The 19,618-nt window shown below is 38.3% G+C and overlaps 1 protein-coding gene across 5 annotated transcripts; it reads left to right on the top strand.

Moving 5' to 3' along the window:
- The first annotated feature begins 265 nt into the window (after nt 1–265).
- On the top strand, nt 266–18,049 carry LOC120085244 (uncharacterized). 5 transcript variants are annotated; one of them, XM_039041170.2, is made up of 7 exons: nt 658–989; nt 6,593–6,736; nt 7,154–7,407; nt 15,743–15,953; nt 16,067–16,490; nt 17,338–17,410; nt 17,598–18,049. In XM_039041170.2, exons 2-6 carry the CDS (start codon nt 6,622–6,624, stop codon nt 17,384–17,386), a joined length of 1,053 nt encoding a protein of 350 aa, XP_038897098.1. In that variant the 5' UTR covers nt 658–989; nt 6,593–6,621; the 3' UTR covers nt 17,387–17,410; nt 17,598–18,049. The 5 variants fall into 5 exon arrangements, with proteins under 5 accessions (XP_038897083.1, XP_038897078.1, XP_090166151.1 ...); XM_090310026.1 differs by having other exon boundaries at nt 688–989; nt 17,715–18,049; XM_039041155.2 differs by lacking the exon at nt 6,593–6,736 and having other exon boundaries at nt 266–989; nt 17,715–18,049.
- Nucleotides 18,050–19,618: the final 1,569 nt, after the last annotated feature.

Here is a 19,618-nt window from a genome sequence, read left to right as displayed (position 1 = left end):
ATGTTGTTAATTCTCAACATGCTTCTCTTTTCGTGTATTAAACTCAAATGACATATTAACACTACAATCAACTACTAACATATAATTTTATTAGAAGATTTAAGTCCTAAGGTTTCTTTGTGACTCCAGTATTATTTTTCTTCTTGTTATAGTCTATATACCTTAATTGAAGGAGAACATTTTTTAAAGATAAATAAAAGTCAAATAGTTAGCTAAAAGGAGAGTGAGAAGGTATTAAAGAAGAAAGGGGAGAAAAAAGAGAGAATATAGAAAATGCTAGGTCATAGATTGAAGTAGGGTGAGAGAGGAAATGGAGGATGAAGGTGATGGGGTCTAGATAAACACTGAGGGCATTCACTTTTTTTTCGAAAAGTAAACATACTAATGCAACTTTTGAAATTTGAGATATTTTAACAATATAATTAAGTGTTAGCGATTTTTTTATATACTAACAATAAAGGTATATTTGATTTTTTTTTAGATTTAAAAATATTCCTAAAACTTGTAAAAGTAACTTTTAAACAAAAGACCAATGTTTATATTTTTTGGAATGTGGTTAAGTGCTTTTCTTTCCAATTTTAATATTAAATGTTAAATAATCCTTTAAATTTAACCCTAATACCTATTAAAAGTCCTCGCCTTCCATCATGGTCGAGAGTGAAAATATCCCCTGACGTTCCTTCATTCATTCATCGCCATTGGCTGACTGTTCCCATTTCGCCAAATTGTTCTCTGCGAATTCCATTACCCTCGATAACAGTCGACGATGATGGAAGAATCCGGTACAGTTGAAGCAGATGCGCCGCAACAGTCTGCATTTCCGCCGGACTCAGTTCCGACTGTTGTTACGCCTCCTGTTCCGGTGCAAAACTCCACTACTTCTCAGCCTGAAGCAGATATTCATCCTCCATCTGTTCTACCGGACGCAATTCTGGTTCCGAGTGTGGCTCCAGCTCCGGTTCTGTCTCCGAATCCCTCTGATCCGACTCGTAAGTATATGACATTGTTGCCTATCATTCTCTTTGAGGATGCGTTTTTAGTTGGCGTTTGCTTATCATTGTTTAGTGTTTTCATTTCAGCAAATGCCTGCTACATTAGATGGATTTCCTCTACATTTGGTGCATTAGGTTCTCTATCTGTTTTTGTTTCCTGTCAGAGAGAATCAATTGCGTGCCATTTGTGGGTTTGTGTGTTTGTGTCTGTGTGTTGAAAAGATTACTCTGTTTTCTGTATGATGAGGTCCTGAGAATTCAATCATAAGTTGCTATTTTTTACTTCAATCTTCTTTCCAAGAACTTTGAACGGTAGATTATTTTGCAAGTTAGAATACTGATAATTGTGTGGTGACGATCTAGAGATTCCTTCTTTGTTCTATTTTTTTTAAAAAATTAGGTTGGGATTCTCTTATTAGAGTAGTTTAGAAATGGTCAAGTGTAAAATGATTGTTAGTTTGTTGGTTAGTTGTATAATTACTTTTATGTCCCTATACCTCACTGGCTATATAATGCCATTTTCTACACAATAATATTATGCGAGTATTTTATAATTCTCAGATCTTTAATATGATATCAGAGGTAAACTTCCGCGGTTTCTTGTAAGAATTTCTCACTTGCATCCTCTGAGAGTATCTCTATGTCTACATCGGAGAACTCATCTCTTCTGATTACTCCTCTGGCCACCAATCCCTCTGTTCTTGAGCAATATACCAATCCATACTTCCTCCATCCATCTGACAACACGAATATCGTTCTTGTATCAAATCTCTTAACAGAAACGAATTACACATCATGGAGTCAAGCGATGGTCATTGGGCTCACGGTTAAGAACAAATTAGGGTTTATCGATGGTACAATCACACAGCCAATGGGAGAGTTGTTATAATCTTGGATCATTTGCAATGGAGTTGTTACCGCTTGGATCCTTAATTTGCTGTCCGAAGAAATCTTTACAAGCATTAATTTCTCCGATTCTGCGCGAGAAATTTGGGTCGATCTTCAATAACGTTATCAACGTAAAAATTGGCCACGAATCTTCCAACTTTGTAGGGAACTACCCAACTTATCTCAAGACCAGACTTCCATCACCACTTATTATGTAAAATTGAAAGCATTATGGAATGAACTTGTCTCGTACCGACCAATATGTTCATGTGGAAAGTGTACTTGTGGAGGTGTGAAGGATCTTGTTGCTTATTTTCAAACAGAGTACGTCATGACCTTCTTGATGGGACTGAATGATTCTTTCGCACAAATCCACACTCAACTCCTGTTGATGGAGCCAGAACCATCAATCAATCAGACATTTTCTCTTGTGGTTCAAGAAATGGAGCAACGTGCGATTCCAAATTCAACAAGTCCAACTATTTATTCAGAAGCTTCATCTGCAACTGCACTGATGGTTAAAAACTCCTTTGGTTCTAACTCTAATTCGAACACTCGAAATCAAGGATCTGGTTCTACCTCTAAGAAGAAAGACCGGCCGATTTGCACACATTGTAATATGCTAGGACATATAGTAGATCGTTGTTACAAGGTCCATGGATCCCTCTGGTCATCGTCTTCATCAGAAGACCATTCCTAAAGGTGATTCACCTTCTGATTCACTTGCTTCTCTTGCAACTGAATAATGCCATGGTTTGTTGAGTTTTTTTCAATCACACTTGGCTAAAGCAAAGACCGAAACTAATTCATCGACTGGTACTTCACACGTTGCAGGTATTCTTCTTGATCTTGCTACATCTAAAATAACTTCTGGTCATTGGATTTTAGATTTAGGAGCATCTACACATATTTGCTACATTAAGGAATCATTTATATCACTTTCTCTAGTCAATGATGCTTTTGTTTCCTTTCTAAATCAGTCTAAAATTTTTGTTTAGTACATTGGAAGTGTTCGGCTTACATCAGAAATTCTTCTTTAGAATGTTCTGTTTATACCCGAGTTTCACTTCAATTTGATATCCATCAGTGCTCTCACTTCACAGTTACCTATTGTTATAAACTTTGTTGGGAATTCTTGCATGCTTCAGGACAGGTTCTCTTTGAAGATGATTGGTAGAGTTGATATTTGTAAAGGATTATATCTGTTTCAAGATCATCGGCCACCTCTTGCTTCTAACAATGCGGCTGTCTGTCACTATCAACTAAGTGCTCTTTCACTACTTGGCATGACCGTCTTGGTCACCCATCTGGCAAGTATTTGTCACATTTGAAAGATCTGTTATCCTTCGATTCAACTAGACATGGTTTTTTTGATTCATGTCTAATATGTCCCCTAGCTAAACAAAAACGATTATCATTTCATTGTAATAATCGCTTGTCAAATAAAATGTTTGATTTGATACACTGATACTTGGGGTCCATATCCTACTTCAACTCATTCTGGTTATAAGTACTTTCTGACTATTGTTGATGATTTCTCCCGGTTTACTTGGACATTTTAAATGCGTAACAAGTTTGATGCACTAACTATTGTACCTCGTTTTTTACTATGATTGAGAATCAATATGCTACTTCTATCGAATGTTTTAGATCAGACAGTGCACCGGAGTTATCTTTCACAAAGTTCTTTTTGTCTGAAGGGGTAATTCATCAGTTTGGTTGTGTAGAACGTTCTGAGCAGAATTCTATAGTTGAGAGAAAATATCAGCACCTTTTGAATGTTCCTCGTGCGCTAATGTTTTAGTCTTGTGTTCCTTTATCATTTTGGGAAGAGTGTTTATTGACTGCCACCTTTCTAGTCAATCATACTCCTTCTCTTATTTTGAATTGGGACACTCCTTACAAGAGATTGAATGGTTTGCAAGCTGATTATTCCATGATCTGTGTATTCGGTTGCTTATGTTTTGTCTCTACATTGCCCTCACAGTGCACTAAGTTTCATCCTCGAGCCATTCCTTTAGTCTTTGTTGGTTATCCATCTGGTGTGAAAGGTTATAGATTGTATGATATAGAAAATAAACGGTTCTTCTTATCCAGAGATGTTGTTTTTCATGGATCTATATTTCCCTTTCACAAGATTACTCAACAAGATAAAGTAGTTGATTTGTTTCCTGACTTGGTTCTACCCACTTCATTTGGATTCTCAAATGATGTTTCAGTTTCTCGCCTTCGGAGTCTATACAAGCTTCAGAATAAAATAATAGCAATGAGGTTTCTGATTGCATTGATAATGGTGATGTTACAATTGCTGCCAATACACTTGATTTGATACCAAGTTCGATCACTGTTAATGAACATGTCGTTAGTGATCATACTCTTGTTGAAGCATCTACTATTAATGAACTGCAGTTGGAAATGCTCAACTTCGACGTTCATCAAGAACAGTCAACTACTTATTTGAAGGATTTTCATTGTAGTCTTCTATATACACAGCCCTTGCCATCCTCCACATCAAAGTTTCCTATGCAACAGTTTTTGAATTATGACAAACTAGCTCCTGCTTAAAGAACTTTGTGTTCAATGTTTCTTTCTTCAACCTTTGAACCCGAGTTCTATCATCAGGTTGCTCCCTACCAGCATTGGCGTGAGGCTATTGCAGCTGAATTAAAAGCTATGGAGGATGACAAGACATGGTCCATTGTTTCTTTGCCTTTTGGGGAACATTCTATAGGATGTAAATGGGTGTATAAGCTGAAATACAAAGCTGATGGAACCATTGAACGCTATAAAGCCTGTTTAGTTGCTAAGGGATATACTCAACAGGAAGGTTTGGATTATGTTAAGACTTTCTCCCTTTTAGCCAAGCTTGTCACTGTCAAAGTTCTCCTTACAATAGCTGTTTTTCGAAATTGGTCTCTCACTCAGTTAGATGTCAATAATTCGTTCTTACATAGCGATCTTGTTGAAGAGGTATACATGGATCTTCCATTAGGTTACAAATACAAAGCTTTATCTCACGGGGAGTGTATTGTTTGCAAACTCCGTAAGTCTATATATGGACTTAAACAAGTGTCTCTACAGTGGTTTGATAGGTTCTCACATGTTATTCTATCTCTTAGCTTCAAACAATCAAAGAGTGACTATTCTTTATTTGTTAGAGGCAATGGATCTTCATTTATTGCTCTACATCTGTATATCGATGATATCATTATCACCGGAGCTTCAAGTTCAAAGATTAATGTTCTTAAGCACCATCTTAATGATGTGTTTAAGCTTAAAGATTTGGGATCATTGAGGTATTTCTTGGGACTAGAACTTGCTCGATCTTCTAAAGGCATTCTTCTTTCCTAACGAAATTATACGTTACAATTACTTGAAGACACTGGCTTCTGACATCCAAACCTTTGGCATTTCCAATCGATCCCAATGTCAAGCTAAAATTTGATGAAGATCCAACTATCTATCGTCGGCTGATTGGTAGACTTCTATACTTGACTATCTCTTGACTGGACATCACCTTTGCTGTGCACAAGTTAAGCCAATTTGTGGCTAGTCCAAGAAGTTCGCATCTTCAAGTTGTTCATACTCTATTGAAATATCTCATGTCAAGTCCATTCTTCTTTTCAGCCAATGGCTTTTTTAGATGTGGATTGGGCCTAATGTCTCGACTCTCGTAGATCCACCACGAGTTTTTTGTTTCTTCTAGGTGATTCTTTAGTCTCTTGGAAAGCCAAGAAACAGACCATTGTCTTGAACCTCAGCTGAAGCAGAATATCAAGCTCTAGCTGCCACTACCAGTGAGCTTGTTTGGCTTAAGCAATTACTTGTTGATTTTCAGATTTCAGTTGATCAGCCATCTATTATATATTGTGACAATGATGCAGCCATTCATATTGCTTCAAATCCGATGTTTCATGAATGAACAAAGCACATAGAATTGGATTGTCACTTTGTACGAGATCATGTTCTCAAAGGGACCGTTAAACTCATGCCTTTTTGGACAAATATGCAGCTGACAGACTTTTTACCAAAGCTTTACCATGTTTGGTTTTTCTACTGCTACTGTCCAAGATGGGAGTCATTAACATTTTAAGTCCATGAGGGGGAGTATTAGAGAAGTTTAGAGTGGTTAAGTGTAAACTGATTGTTAGTTTATTTGTTAGCTGTGTAATTACCTTTATGTCCTTATACTTCATTGGCTATATAATGCCATTTTCTACACATAATAATATTGTGCGATTATGTGAGTATTTTATATTTCTCAGATCTTTAATATCTCTTGAAGAAACTTGTTACGGGGTTTTTAGCATTCTATAGTTGAATTATAGCCTATCACCTTGCCCTTGATCCTTACTGGTGTGGCCTTTGCGAAAAAAAAGAAAATAGTGAGACCATTTATTCACTGTCATCTCATAAGGCTGCTTGTCTACAATCTGCGGTGTGTCCGTTGAGAGATGGAGTCACGGAGAAACTAAAGACTAGTCGCTTCAGGCACGGGTGGATTTGACTCATAATGGGGATGCTTTCTTTGCAGACCAGTTTCTTGACAATCCTTTAATTATGCTCATTTTATAAGTAACAAGAGAATCCTTGAAGAAGTGGAAGATAATTGGGAGGATTTTTTAGTTATGCTCATTTTATTATTATTTCTTTTCTATCTCTTGTGATTTTTTTCCTCTGTGAGAGCCTTTTCTTATAATTTCTTTTGCTAGGTTTGCATGTTGGTTAGGCACTCAGGGCTATGTTTTTGTATGGCCTTTTTGTCATTCCATTGCCCTCAATGAACGTAATAAAAATGAAGGAAAAAAGACTAAGTCGCTTACTGAAGTGGAGAGTTTTGCACTGGACTTGTTTAGGTACAATCTGACACTGCAAATTGGAAAATTTTGTAATTTTCTACCGTCGTACACGTGGACTCGTCTAATGTTCCTCCTCTCTGTTGGGCTTTAATTTTTTTTTTTAATGAGTAATATTTGGGATGCGCCATTCTTTATGCATCCCACTCTCATCACACACTAAAAGAATGAAAATATTTCAAAAAAGAAGAAAAATTTGCCACATGGAAAATTATGATTGGACAATTTGGTGGAATGCACAATGATAGGTGCTGCTCAGGATGCAACTATGCATTTTTCTTTTTTATTTATATTTTAATCTAGTTGTGTAATAAAGAAAAAAGGGCCCCTCAGTTTTATCGTGTAGAAATCTGTTATTTGATGGATCTTTGTTTTCTTTATAAGAATGGAAGAGAAATCAATGTTATGGTTTTGCAGAACTCTCCTTGTACAAAAATCATTTGCACGAGTACACCCAAAAGTCAAGGATCCAATTACCTGTATATCAGACTTTCAATGAAGGATCCCTAGGTGTGCCTAAATACAGGTCAACTGTGATGGTTGATGAGGTACATTATGTGTCTCCTAATACATTCCGTAATCGAAAGGCGGCTGAGCAAGATGCTGCGAGAATTGCCTTTGAGTACATATCGAAAAAGACAAAGGATGATGGCTTTCTTCTCCTCCGTGAGGTATGAGTTATACAGTGAGATTGAAACTTGTTTTGTGGCCTTCAATTTTTAGTATGCTTATAACCGTGCTTGTTTATTCATTTATTTTTTTATTTTAATACAACATATATGGTGGGATTGGAGATTTAAACTTTCAGACCTTAATGGAATTATGGAAGGAATAAATGCCTTGACCACTATATTATACTCATATTGGTCATAATTTTGCATGTTTAGTTGATTATAGATGTGCTCCAATTGATTATAGAGCTAGGTTGTTGACATTCCGGAGAGGAGCATTAACAGAGAGCTCTGACTGGGTGTTTTCGAGAGAAGTATAGTTGGTCTAGCCATCGAGATGTCGGCTTTTCGGGGATGGGGTTGATAGACCCCCTATAATTAGAAAATATGAAAGGAGAAACAATAGGAAGAATAGGAAGGGAGGCACAAATGTAAATGAGGGAGTAGAAGGGAATAAAAGTAGTTAGAAAGGATGAATAATGTGGGGACCACAGGGAGGAATTTGTTATCAAATTTAGTATAAAACAAGAGGAGGGGAGTGAGGTAGAACAGGGAAGATTTTGATATGAAAATAGCTTGCAAGCTTGTAAGGGAGGAAGTCTCGGCTTCCTAGGCCAATTTTGAGCCAAAACAGTAAATACATAATCGAGATCTATCAATTTGGTATCAGAGTCGTTTCTTCTTGGGAGGGGCATGGTGAAGAAGATGGAAGCAAGAATGTCAGCAGTCATAGAACAACACTTACCTTACTACAAGTAGGGATGGAAAACCGGATGGACCAAAGGTTTGTGGAAATGCTACAGGTCACCGAAAATATTATGGTTGCCAAGATAGAAACTCTGGGAGAGACGCTCAAGCAGAAGATGATACGAGCACTGGAGGTTTGGTCAAAGAAGATGGAAGTGCCCGGAGAAAGAGAGTCGGGCTCGTTCGAGCAAACTGTGACGGATAAGGGAAAACAGCCGGCGATGGAAGGTAGCAAGGAGAGGAGAGAAGTGCCATTATTCGATATGAGATTGAGGAAATTAGAGATCCCCATCTTCAAGGGTGAGGTAGGAGAAGATCCGTTGGATTGGTTTCATCGGGTCGAGAGGTATTTCGTGGTAAACCGTTTGTCCGAGAAGGACAAGATCGAGGCAACAATATTATGTTTGGAAGGGGAAGCATTGGAATGGCACCAATGGGAAGAAGAAAGGACACCGATGGACACATGGGCGAAGTTCAAGGAGCAGCTACTGTTGCGATTTTTACCGATAAAAGAAGACCGGCGAGCTCAGTTCCTCACACTGAAGCAGGAAGGCAGCGTTCGAGCATACCGGTGGCGATTCGAACAACTCTCTGGGCCATTGAAGGACCTTTCAGATGAAACATTGGAGAGCAAATTCGTTAGCGGGCTGAAGAAGGATATACAGATTGAGATGCGGATGTTCAAACTTATTGGGCTTAAGGAAAAGATGAGGATGACCCATATCATCGAGGACACGGAGGAGGCCCGAAGAAAGAAATGGGTGGGGGCGGCCCAAGCCCATCAAAACCAACCAGGACCGGGGCAGCAGCAGGCCTCAATGCACCCGCGGGTTAGACCGACCACAACCCAAACCATCTCACTCATTTGATAGCCCAAACCATTTCACTTAACCCGACCCGCAGCGGAGGTACATCTTCTAACTCTGTAACGTTGAAGGATGTAAATGGAAAGACGTTCAGCACCGACGCATTCAAACGCTTGTCCGACAACGAAATGCAGAACCGGAGAGACAAGGGGCTATGTTACCGCTGTGACAAGAAGTACACCCCGGGCCACCGTTGCAAGGAGTTAAGTATCTTGTTGCACCATGATGAGGAAGAAGACCGATGCATCACCACCGACGACCTTGGAATCTATGGTGGTCGATACCACGAAGAGCGAAGCTGCAGAACTCTCCCTTAATTCATTAGCTGGAATCGGCTCACCCCAAACGATTAAAGTCAAGGGAGCGATCGGGGACAGAGACGTGGTTGTTCTCATAGAAAGTGGGGCGTCCCACAATTTCATTGACAAGGAGTTGGTAGCGGTCCTTGAATTGCCGCAAACACCTACGACGAGCTACGACATAATGTTGGGAACGGGAAGCTCTGTCCGAACTACCGGTATTTGTAAAGGGGTAATTTTGAACCTCCTAAACCTTACTATTATTAATGATTTCTTTCCCTTACCTCTGGGCAGTGCCGATGTGGTTTTGGGGGTCCAATGGTTGATGACGTTGGGACGAGTAGAATGTGACTAGCGTACGTCGGAGATGAATTTCCAGATCGGAGATTGGAAAGTGCACTTAAAAGGAGACCGAAGTCTGATGAAAGCACAAATATCCCTCAAGTCGATGTTGAAACTCGTCAGAGAAGAGGGCCAAGGAATTTTGCTTGAGTTGAATTCACTTCTAACCACAACAAGGGGGAGGAGCGCCGACCAGAGGAAGGGAACCCCCCTGAGATCCTGGAGGTTTTGCAAAAGTTCCAGTCAATATTCCGGACAGTGGAAGGATTGCCCCCAACACGACACCACGATCATCACATTGAGCTGAAACCTGGAGCAGGGCCGGTGAATGTCCGACCATATCAATGCCCTCAATTCCGAAAGGATGAAATCGAGAGACTGGTGGAGGAGATGCTCACCGCCGGAGTTATTCAGCCTAGCACAAGCCCATTCTCCAGTCCAGTGCTAGTAAAAAAGGACGGCAATTGGCGCTTTTGTGTGGATTACAGAGCTCTAAACCTAGTAACGGTACCCGATAACTTCCCCAATCTGGTGGTAGACGAGCTTCTTGATGAGTTAGCCGGAGCATGAATATTCTCCAAGATTGATCTGAAGTCAGGTTACCACCAAATCCGGGTGGCACCCTCAAATGTCCACAAAACGGCATTCCGCACCCACGAAGGCCACTACAAATTTTTAGTTATGCCGTTTTGATTGAGGAACGCTCCATCGACATTCCAATCGGTAATGAACGAACTCTTACGACCTTATTTATGAAAATTTGTGCTGGTTTTCTTTGATGATATCCTAATCTATAGTTCCTCAATCTGTGATCATGTCCAACACTTGTCCCTGGTGTTGCAAGTATTGGAAGATAATCAATTGGTGGCCAACTTCAAGAAGTGCACATTTTCGGCCAACCAAATTGATTACCTAGGCCACATGATCTCGGCTGAAGGTGTAGCGGCCGATCCGTCAAAGATCGAAGCCATGATGAACTGGCCCACCCCGACCTCTGTAAAACAACTAAGGGGATTCCTTGGATTGACCGGATACTACCGCAAATTCATAGCAAATTATGGCACCATTGCATTTCCATTGACCCAACAGCTCAAGGAGAAATCTGATGGGATGAAGAAGCTCAGACGGCCTTCGAAGCTCTGAAGCATAAAATGGTGCAACTCCCTATCTTAAAACTCCCTGACTTCAACTAGTATTTGTGGTAGAGACGGATGCATCAGGGGTAGGAGTTGGGGCGGTACTGATGCAAGAGGGGTGGCCAATAACTTATTTCAGTCGAGCACTTCCACCAATGCATCGCCTCAAGGCTGCATATGAACGGGAATTGATCGCCAGGGTCATGGCTGTCCAAAAATGGAGACCTTACCTTTTGGGCCGGAAATTCACCGTGCGCACCGACCAAAAAAGCCTCAAGTTCTTGTTGGAACAACGGATCATCGCTGGAGAATATCAGAAATGGGTAGCCAAGCTGATCGGATATGATTTTGACATAGAATACAAGAAAGGTTTGGAGAATTCAGCCGCTGATGCATTATCTCGACTACCATCCACAATGGAATTGACCATGTTAAGTGTGATTAACTCGATCAATCCAGCCGTGTTTAGTAGCCAAGTCGAGCAAGATCCGGAGTTACAAGGCATTTGAGAGAGCATTCGGACAGGACAGCCTTACCCACAAGGATACTCACTCAAGGGGGAACTTTTGTTGTACAAACAACGAATCATACTACTGCCCCAATCTCCAACAATTCCACTACTACTCCAAGAATTCCACAGCAGCCCGATCGGAGGTCACAACGGAGTAGTTAAAATGTACCAACGGCTTAAAACGAATCATGCTTCTAATTCACGATTGACCACTTTGGAAAGGAATGAAGGCACGGGTAAGGGCTTTCGTGGGAGATTGTTCGGTTTGTTAGCAAGCCAAGTACCTATCTTTAGCACCCGCAGGGCTACTACATCCGTTGCCTATACCAGAGCTTATTTGGGATGATATCAGTATGGATTTCATAGATGGGCTGCCAAAATCCGAGGGATATGATTCCATCTTGGTGGTGGTAGACTGTTTGTCCAAGTATGCACACTTCCTCGCCCTCCGCCACCCATATACCGCGGCCACAGTAGCAGGGGTATTCCTTCGGGAAATCGTGTGATTACATGGAGTTCCCTGGAGCATGGTATCGGATAGAAACAAGATATTCACTACCCTATTCTGGGAAGAACTATTTAAACTAATGGGCACTTAGTTGAAAAGGAGCACGTCATACCATCCTCAAACGGATGGGCAAACCAAAGTGGTCAATCGTGAATTAGAAGCATACCTCCACTGTTTTGCCATGGGAACACCCTCATAGTGGTCTAAATGGTTGGCATGGGTTGAGTACAACTACAACACATCCTACCACATAACAATAAAAAAATCACCTTATGAAGTGGTCTACAGCTGACCGGTACCCCCACTAGTCTGTTATGAGCACGGAAACGCAGTAGTAGGAGAAGTGGATGTGTTATTGAAAGATAGAGATGAAATGCTCAAACAATTGAAGAGTACACTAGAGGCAACCCAACAATAAAAAAATCACCTTATGAAGTGGTCTACAGCCGACCGGTACCCCCACTAGTCTGTTATGAGCACGGAAACGCAGTAGTAGGAGAAGTGGATGTGTTATTGAAAGATAGAGATGAAATGCTCAAACAATTGAAGAGTACACTAGAGGCAACCCAACAACGGATGAAAGCACTAGCGGATTCTAAACAACGAGAGGTGGACTTCGAGGTCTCGGATTGGGTGTACATCAAGCTCAAACCATATCGCCAAAGCTCCCTACTAATTCATAAACATCCAAAGTTGGCACCACGCTTCATCGGTCCTTTTCAAATCATCCAAAGGATCGGGGCCGGTAGCATACAAGCTAGATCTTCCCCCCAGTGTCAACATATATCCAGTACTTCATGTTTCACAACTGAGGAAGGCCGTAGGTACCCTAATGCCTAGAATCTCTACATCACCAGCATGGCAAGCAGAAGAACAACACAAGCTTCACCCAGTGGTCGTCTTGGGGATTAGGAAGATTGGCACCACTATATTATCACCTACTGATTTTGAAGTACTTATTCAATGGGAAGGACTGCCAATCGAAGATGCAACGTGGGAAAGCGGAACACAAATTGTCGAACAATTTCCAGATTTTCACCTTGAGGACAAGGTGGTATTTTGGGGGGAGGGTAATGATAAACCTCCTATAATTAGGAAATATGAAAGGAGAAACAATAGGAAGAATAGGAAGGGGGGCACAAATGTAAATGAGGGAGTAGAAGGGAATAAAAGTAGTTAGAAAGGATGAATAATGTGGGGACCACACGGGAGGAATTTGTTACCAAATTTAGTATAAAACAGGAGGAGGGAGTGAGGTAGAATAGGGAAGATTTTAATATAAAAATAGCTTGCGAGCTTGGAAGGGAGGAAGCCTCGGTTTCCTCGGCCAATTTCGAGCCAAAACAGTAAATACATAACCGAGATCTATAAGGGTATTAATAGGAACCAAGGTAGTATAGGCTATCTTTGACCCACATGGTTAGAATGGGATGACCAATGTGATACTTAAGTGACTCGGCTCTCTCACCTCAATAGTTGGCTTTTGGGGTGTGGTTCTCCAAGGTGTTTAAGAACCTAAAAATGGTATCAGAGCTAGTTGTCGACGTTTCAGAGAGGAGCACTAGCGGAGGGTTCTGATCGGGTGTTTCCAAGTGAAGTACCGCTGGTCTAGCTGTCGGGACATTGACTTTTTGAGGATGGGGTAATATTAAGAACCAAAGTAGTATGGGCAACCTTTGTCCCACGTCAGTTAGAATGGGATAACCAATGTCGTAGTTAAGTAGTTTGGCTCTCTTACCTCAATAGCTGGATTTTTGGTTTGTTACAAATAAGATTTTTTGCATTGAAAATAATATATATTTTTTTGTAATTTTCTTTCACAATGTGTACGATAACTTATTTGAAGCAAACAGAAGCAGTAATTTCCACCTGATATATTTTGTTTTTGTTCTTGGACGAAGAAATCTTAGTAACAGTTGTATATAATCACTTAAGTTGTGTAAGATTTCCTATAGTCATAGTCATAGACAACCTCAAAGGTTGGAATTTATTTAATTGGTTTTAGTGATGAGGCATTTTGTGTCTGAATAATAAGTTTGGACATAATGCCCTCAGGAATATGGTCGTGAGAAACTGGATGCTTTTGTTTGTACTTCATAAGGATAGGATTCAAATGTAGTTTTATTTATTTATTTATTATCTTTTAGAAGAATCTAAGCTTTCATTCAGAAATCAGAATTATGACGGGGCATATAAATAATTAGCCTCAATGGAAACCCAAGAACTACAAGGCGTCAAATCCAAAAGAATAAGGCCTAATGGATAATTATAGTAACACCTTATCCAGCAAGGCCCTAACCAAGGTATTATGTAATGTCCCCCCACAACTCCTCCACATATCTCTCCCTCTAAAATTTCTATTATTTCTTTCCAGCTACATTTCACAAACACTGCAAAAAAGAACATATTAGATAAACAGAGGTTCTATCTCAAAGCCAATCGCCAATGAGAGGAGTAACCCATATATCTTATAAAAGTTATGAGGTTTCTTCTTTTGATGTGCTTTCCTCAACAAAGAAGCCATCACATGAATTTGCTCAGCACTGGCATCCCTTTTCTATTCCAAAGAAACACCAAATGCACTGAAAAAGGGGGATTTAATTGGTATTTATGTACTATAAAATCTAGAACCAAATTCAATTGAGACAACGACCTTGAAAGAATATTTTGAGTTCTCTCTCCATGTCGCTCCTGTTTTGGCTCGAAATTGGCAGCTCTTGCATCACCACATACAATCAACCAACGCAATCATCACAGGTGCTCACATGTTAGGTGCTCACATCAACACAATCATCAACACAATCATCAACACAATCATCACAGGTGCTCACAATCAACACAATCAACCAACACAACATAAATTTCTCCCTCTGTCACTAGACCCTTCTCAACCAACACAATCATCACAGCTCTTGCATCACCACATACAGTCCGATGGAGTCCTCACAGCCTCCCATCAACAACAATTGAGAGAAATTTACTATGGAAGTAGATTCTATGTACATAGGTGCTCACATGTTAAAATATCTTGAGCGAGATTCTTTTAGAAATTTGGTATTGGTTATTATTTTATTTATTTATTTATGTACCTTATGAAATCAACAACTTTTATTGAGAATAAATGAAAGAATATAAAGACATACAAAAAAAGTCAAGCGCACAAAAAGGAAGCCCTCCTTAGAGAAATGGGCTCCAACTACCTAAAATGGTACTTATAGAATAATACAAAAGATCTTCAAAATGAGAGCCTAAAGAAATATGAAAATTACCGAGAGACCAGATATCACTAGGATCCCTCTTCAATCCTCTGAAGACTGTCATTTTGTTTGCCCCAAAGATCTCATAATATAGCACATACCCCAACAAGCTATAAGAATCAGCCCTTCTTGCAAAAGGACGAATGGAGGAGGAACTCCCTAATCATATCACTAGTGTCTTTGTGCCGAGCAAGTGAGAGGCAAAATGCCTGGAGACAAAAAAAGACTTGATGAAACTGCTAAGCTAGCATGGAAGAAGGAAAATGGTTGCTCATGGTCTGATAGGAGGTTGGTGAGAGACCAATTTCTCTGGGCGGATTAGAAATTGTGAACTTAAGAATTCACAATAAAACTCTGTTAGCCAAACGACTCTGGCATTTCCCCCTTGAGCTCAACTCTCTGCCATATATATTAATTATTTTGTTAAGTTTGCCTCATTTCGCTTGGCAATGCCTTTTTGGTGCCTCTTGCCTTGAGGCGATTGTGAAACTTGTTGCCTAAGGTGTGGCTTGCACTTCAAAAATATTGTTAAGTACTAGCGCTTCACCAATAATGAGATTAAATATTGACATGTTGAAAAGAAAATGTTTTATATATTTGTGGTTGTCAAAGTACTTTTTATTGACTTCATATCTGATATACAAACTATGTCATTGGTTCAATTTGCAGGATTTGATGTCATGCAAGTCCATTTTGTCTGAATATACGGACAAAATGAGTTTGAAAAGACCTATATACACAACTAAACACCATAAAGGCTCGGTTCCATTTTTCCAATCCACTTTGGATTTTGATGGTGTGGTCTATACTAGTGATGTTAGTCGGAGTAAGAAAGAGGCAGAGCAATTGGCAGCACGTGCTGCTATTCTTTCACTTCATGGTATGTAGTTGTAAACAATTACTTCTGAATTATTTCAAAATATTGGTGCCTTGTCAAAGTTGATTCTTTTCTAAATAATTATTATTATTATTATTATTATTATTATTTTGTAGGAGATGCAAGAAATCCTAAATCACAAAAAACTCTTGCGGAAATCATTGCATCTAAAGTCAGATTCCATGCAACGTTGCAAAAGGTTAAAGATTCACATTTTTCTCAAATTCAACCGAAATCCATGCCTGAAAATAAAGTGGAACATGTTGCAATGACAGTTGATGAAAATAAAGAAGTTAAAGATGCTATTTTGGACAATGGAGTGGTATGCGGTGCAATTTCAGAAGTTTGTCCAACTTCTCATTTTCGACCTGAATTTAGATCAACAAAACCGGAAGCATCATCCCCTCCAGTGAGACTCCCAATAGAATTTGTGCCTTCAACTTTAGAGGAGCCTGTTGGTGATCATGCTCGTGCAACTGGCTCTAAAAGGAGATCTAAGAACAAGAGAAAGGCACGTAAGAAGCTGTGTATGGAGAACCAGTAAGTCTTCCTCCATGAATTTTCTTTTCATGAAACTTCGTCCAACTGTATAATGTATATGTTCATTGGTTGCCGGTTCTTTTGTCGTTGTAATTATTAAAGTCCACAAATTTCAATTTAAAACTCCAGTGCACACTTTATGGTTTTTAGGGTACTATATAATTGTTTACCGTAAACACCAGTCTTGTTACGACTAGAGCTATTCAATTTGCATGTTCATGGAGACAAGAGAATGATCGAAATTTCTGTAGTAAGACTACTAGGCTGCAATTCCTTTCAATAAAAAGGTGAGTTTATTTATTATTTTCACTAATTTTTTTAGTACGATAGTGGGATGGGGGATTGGACTTCTGACCTCTAGGTATAGGGCACATGCCAATACCATTGAGTCAAGTCTCACTTTGGCACTTTAACTATTTTGAAGTGATTGAGATTCTTTCAAAGTGAGACATGGATTTAAATCATGGTGGTAATATACTAAAATATCTTGCAATTTTCTTAATACTCAATGTAGTATCTAGTAAGATTTGATAATTGTGCTTACGACTAGTATAGATTTATAATTTATTTAACTTAGTCTGGTTGCCCACAATTGTTAAAAATCTTAAAAAACCGAGGAGCCTTCTTGGTTTTGTCTACAGTATATGATGAATCACATGGGTAATAAATGAGTTCAAATGTGTGATTAGTCGAATGGGAAGTTATTATTCTTTTTTGGGCTATATGACAGAGGAGAGATGGCATGTTCCCTCAAGCTATGTTTTTCATGAATAAAATTAATTTGCGCTCCTTATGTGTAAGTTATTTCAATACTATAACTAAATCTTCTTTTGCTAAAAATGAGCAGGGTGACTACCGAGACGAGTCAAACTGCTCCTTGCTCCGTAGCTCAATGACTGTGAAGTGACTTGTACTATAAGGTACTCATCTGCTTCAAAGGTCGATAGTTTTTAGACATGAATTCCATTTTTGTAGTAGGTCCATGTTTTGTACAAGACTTTAGGTTAAGTTGGTCTCGTCATTCATGTAATTCTCTGCCATCAACCACGTGAGTATACAACCAGTCAGTTCATATGTTATTACTGAATTTAGTGGTTTGCTTTGTAGGTTGTCCTTAGGAGCCATAGAAAAAGCATCACAGATTGGTTGATTAAGCTTCCTCCTGGCTGTTTAGGCGTATAAAAATGATGCTTTGAATTAATTGCTTATATTTGGTCAATGCAGGGGTTTGAAATTATATCACATTCGGCTTTTTGGTTGGAAAACGATTTTGGCATTGAAAGCGAGAGTGCAATTGCTTTCGGAATAATGTCAAATAGCCTGCACTAGAAAGGTTCTTGTAATTGTTTTGACAAAACCTAAGCATGTGTTAATTGTTTATTTGTATTTGTATTTTTATTTTAAGAGGTTTAGGTAGTCTAGGTTTAAAAAATCTGTCTTTGTGCAGTTCTAGCAGATTTAGGAAGCTTGAGAATGGAGGGTAAATTTAAAAATTTGGGTTGTGAAATATTTAGTTGTATTCAAATAATGGTTGATTTTATATTAGTTTAAATTTGTCATCTTTATTATTTATTTTAATTTTTTTTAATCTAGTTAAGTTAAAAATAAGAGGGGATGGGTTCACTTCATGGGACACCTACCTAGAATATAATATCCTACGAGTTTCGATGATATCTAAAAAGTAAACTTAGACACATGAATTAAAAAAAAAACTAAATTCAAAATTAAAATTGTGTTTCTTATATTTGTTATTAAGTTTAAAAAATACTTTTTTAAAAACAAAATTAATATGGACTTAAAATTAAGAATTCATAATTCTCGATTTATAAAAACCTCAATTTTATATAATTTCAATCCTAGGATTAGGTTAAACACAAACTGTCTCAATCTCATTTGAATGTCTTTTGCAAACTTTAAAAAACTCTCATAGCTAAACTTGACCGAATCAAAAAGGTCAAAATTTAATGCAATGTAATCTTCAAACGACCTAAAACTGTAATGTCACATTTTAGATGGCAAAATGGCAAAACCACGCTTGCTTAGTATATCATGAATCATAAAATAGATAAAAATATAAATAATAATTGGTTCATATCATTTTTTCCTATTTGTGAAGGATTAGTTTTCGAATCAAATCAAAGCTTTGTATAGTAGCTTTAGGGTCATGGGAAGAAAATTATGTTACTTTTCTTGGATTTCTCTTAAATTTTTTCCTTTGTAAAATAACTTTGTAGTTATGAGATGTCAAATGTTGAGAATGTTCTAGATTTCATCTACTTTGGAATGAAAGTCGGTCTTTCCAATTCTCATTCAACTTGTGACCTTAGAAACATTAAGGGTCAATCTTTGAGCTTTGCTACAAAGTCAATACTTTAATGTTTTACAAAAACTCAAAAGAAAAACTAGGCAAATTTAGTTGAAGCTCACTATCATGATATGGAAATCCTAGCGAGTTGATATTACAAACTTTTTGATATGAAAACCCTTAATTATCAATTACTAAAATCCCCAAATTGATATGATTTCAACCCTAAAATTTTGTTAGACATATGTTTTATGATCAAAGCTCTTGAGATAGAGTAATTCCTTTGGCCCAAGATTCGGATACTTCACAAGATAGGATGATCAACCTTACTTGAATGTTCTTGGCATGCAACTCAACACATGAATTGCAAAATCCAGTAAACTTTCTGGCTAAACTTGAAAGAAGTGAAATGAGAGAAACTCAATTTAACGCAATATGTCAAAAGAATCTAATGGCAAGGCTTTACATAGCCTCCCAATGAAAGTTTTGATGCCATGATCATAGCAATATGACAAAAATACCCCTAATTAATGTCATAAAAAATAAAATTGAAAAATGCTAAAATTACATAAAAATTATTAAATAAAATATAAATAGTAATTTGATGCTCTAGATGGTTTTATATCAAATAATTTTCATTTTTTTTTTAAAAAAATTTGATTGAGGGTTCAAGTGTTTCTAAAAAAAATGTGAAAATCGAAGTATATGAAATTTAAGAAAATACAAGCACAAATATAAAAAATTAAAATCAAAATTTAACAAGCATGGCATCAGCTAAAAACGAAGGTAAAGATTTAGAAGGGTAAGGTGTTGATTATTCACT

The sequence above is a fragment of the Benincasa hispida genome, chromosome 1, assembly GCF_027475165.1.
Source record: "Benincasa hispida cultivar pf3 chromosome 1, pf3_genome.v1.1, whole genome shotgun sequence".
In the NCBI taxonomy this organism is placed as follows: Eukaryota; Viridiplantae; Streptophyta; class Magnoliopsida; order Cucurbitales; family Cucurbitaceae; genus Benincasa; species Benincasa hispida.
Note: the sequence above shows the minus strand (reverse complement) of the source record. Positions and strands in the feature narration are given on the sequence as shown.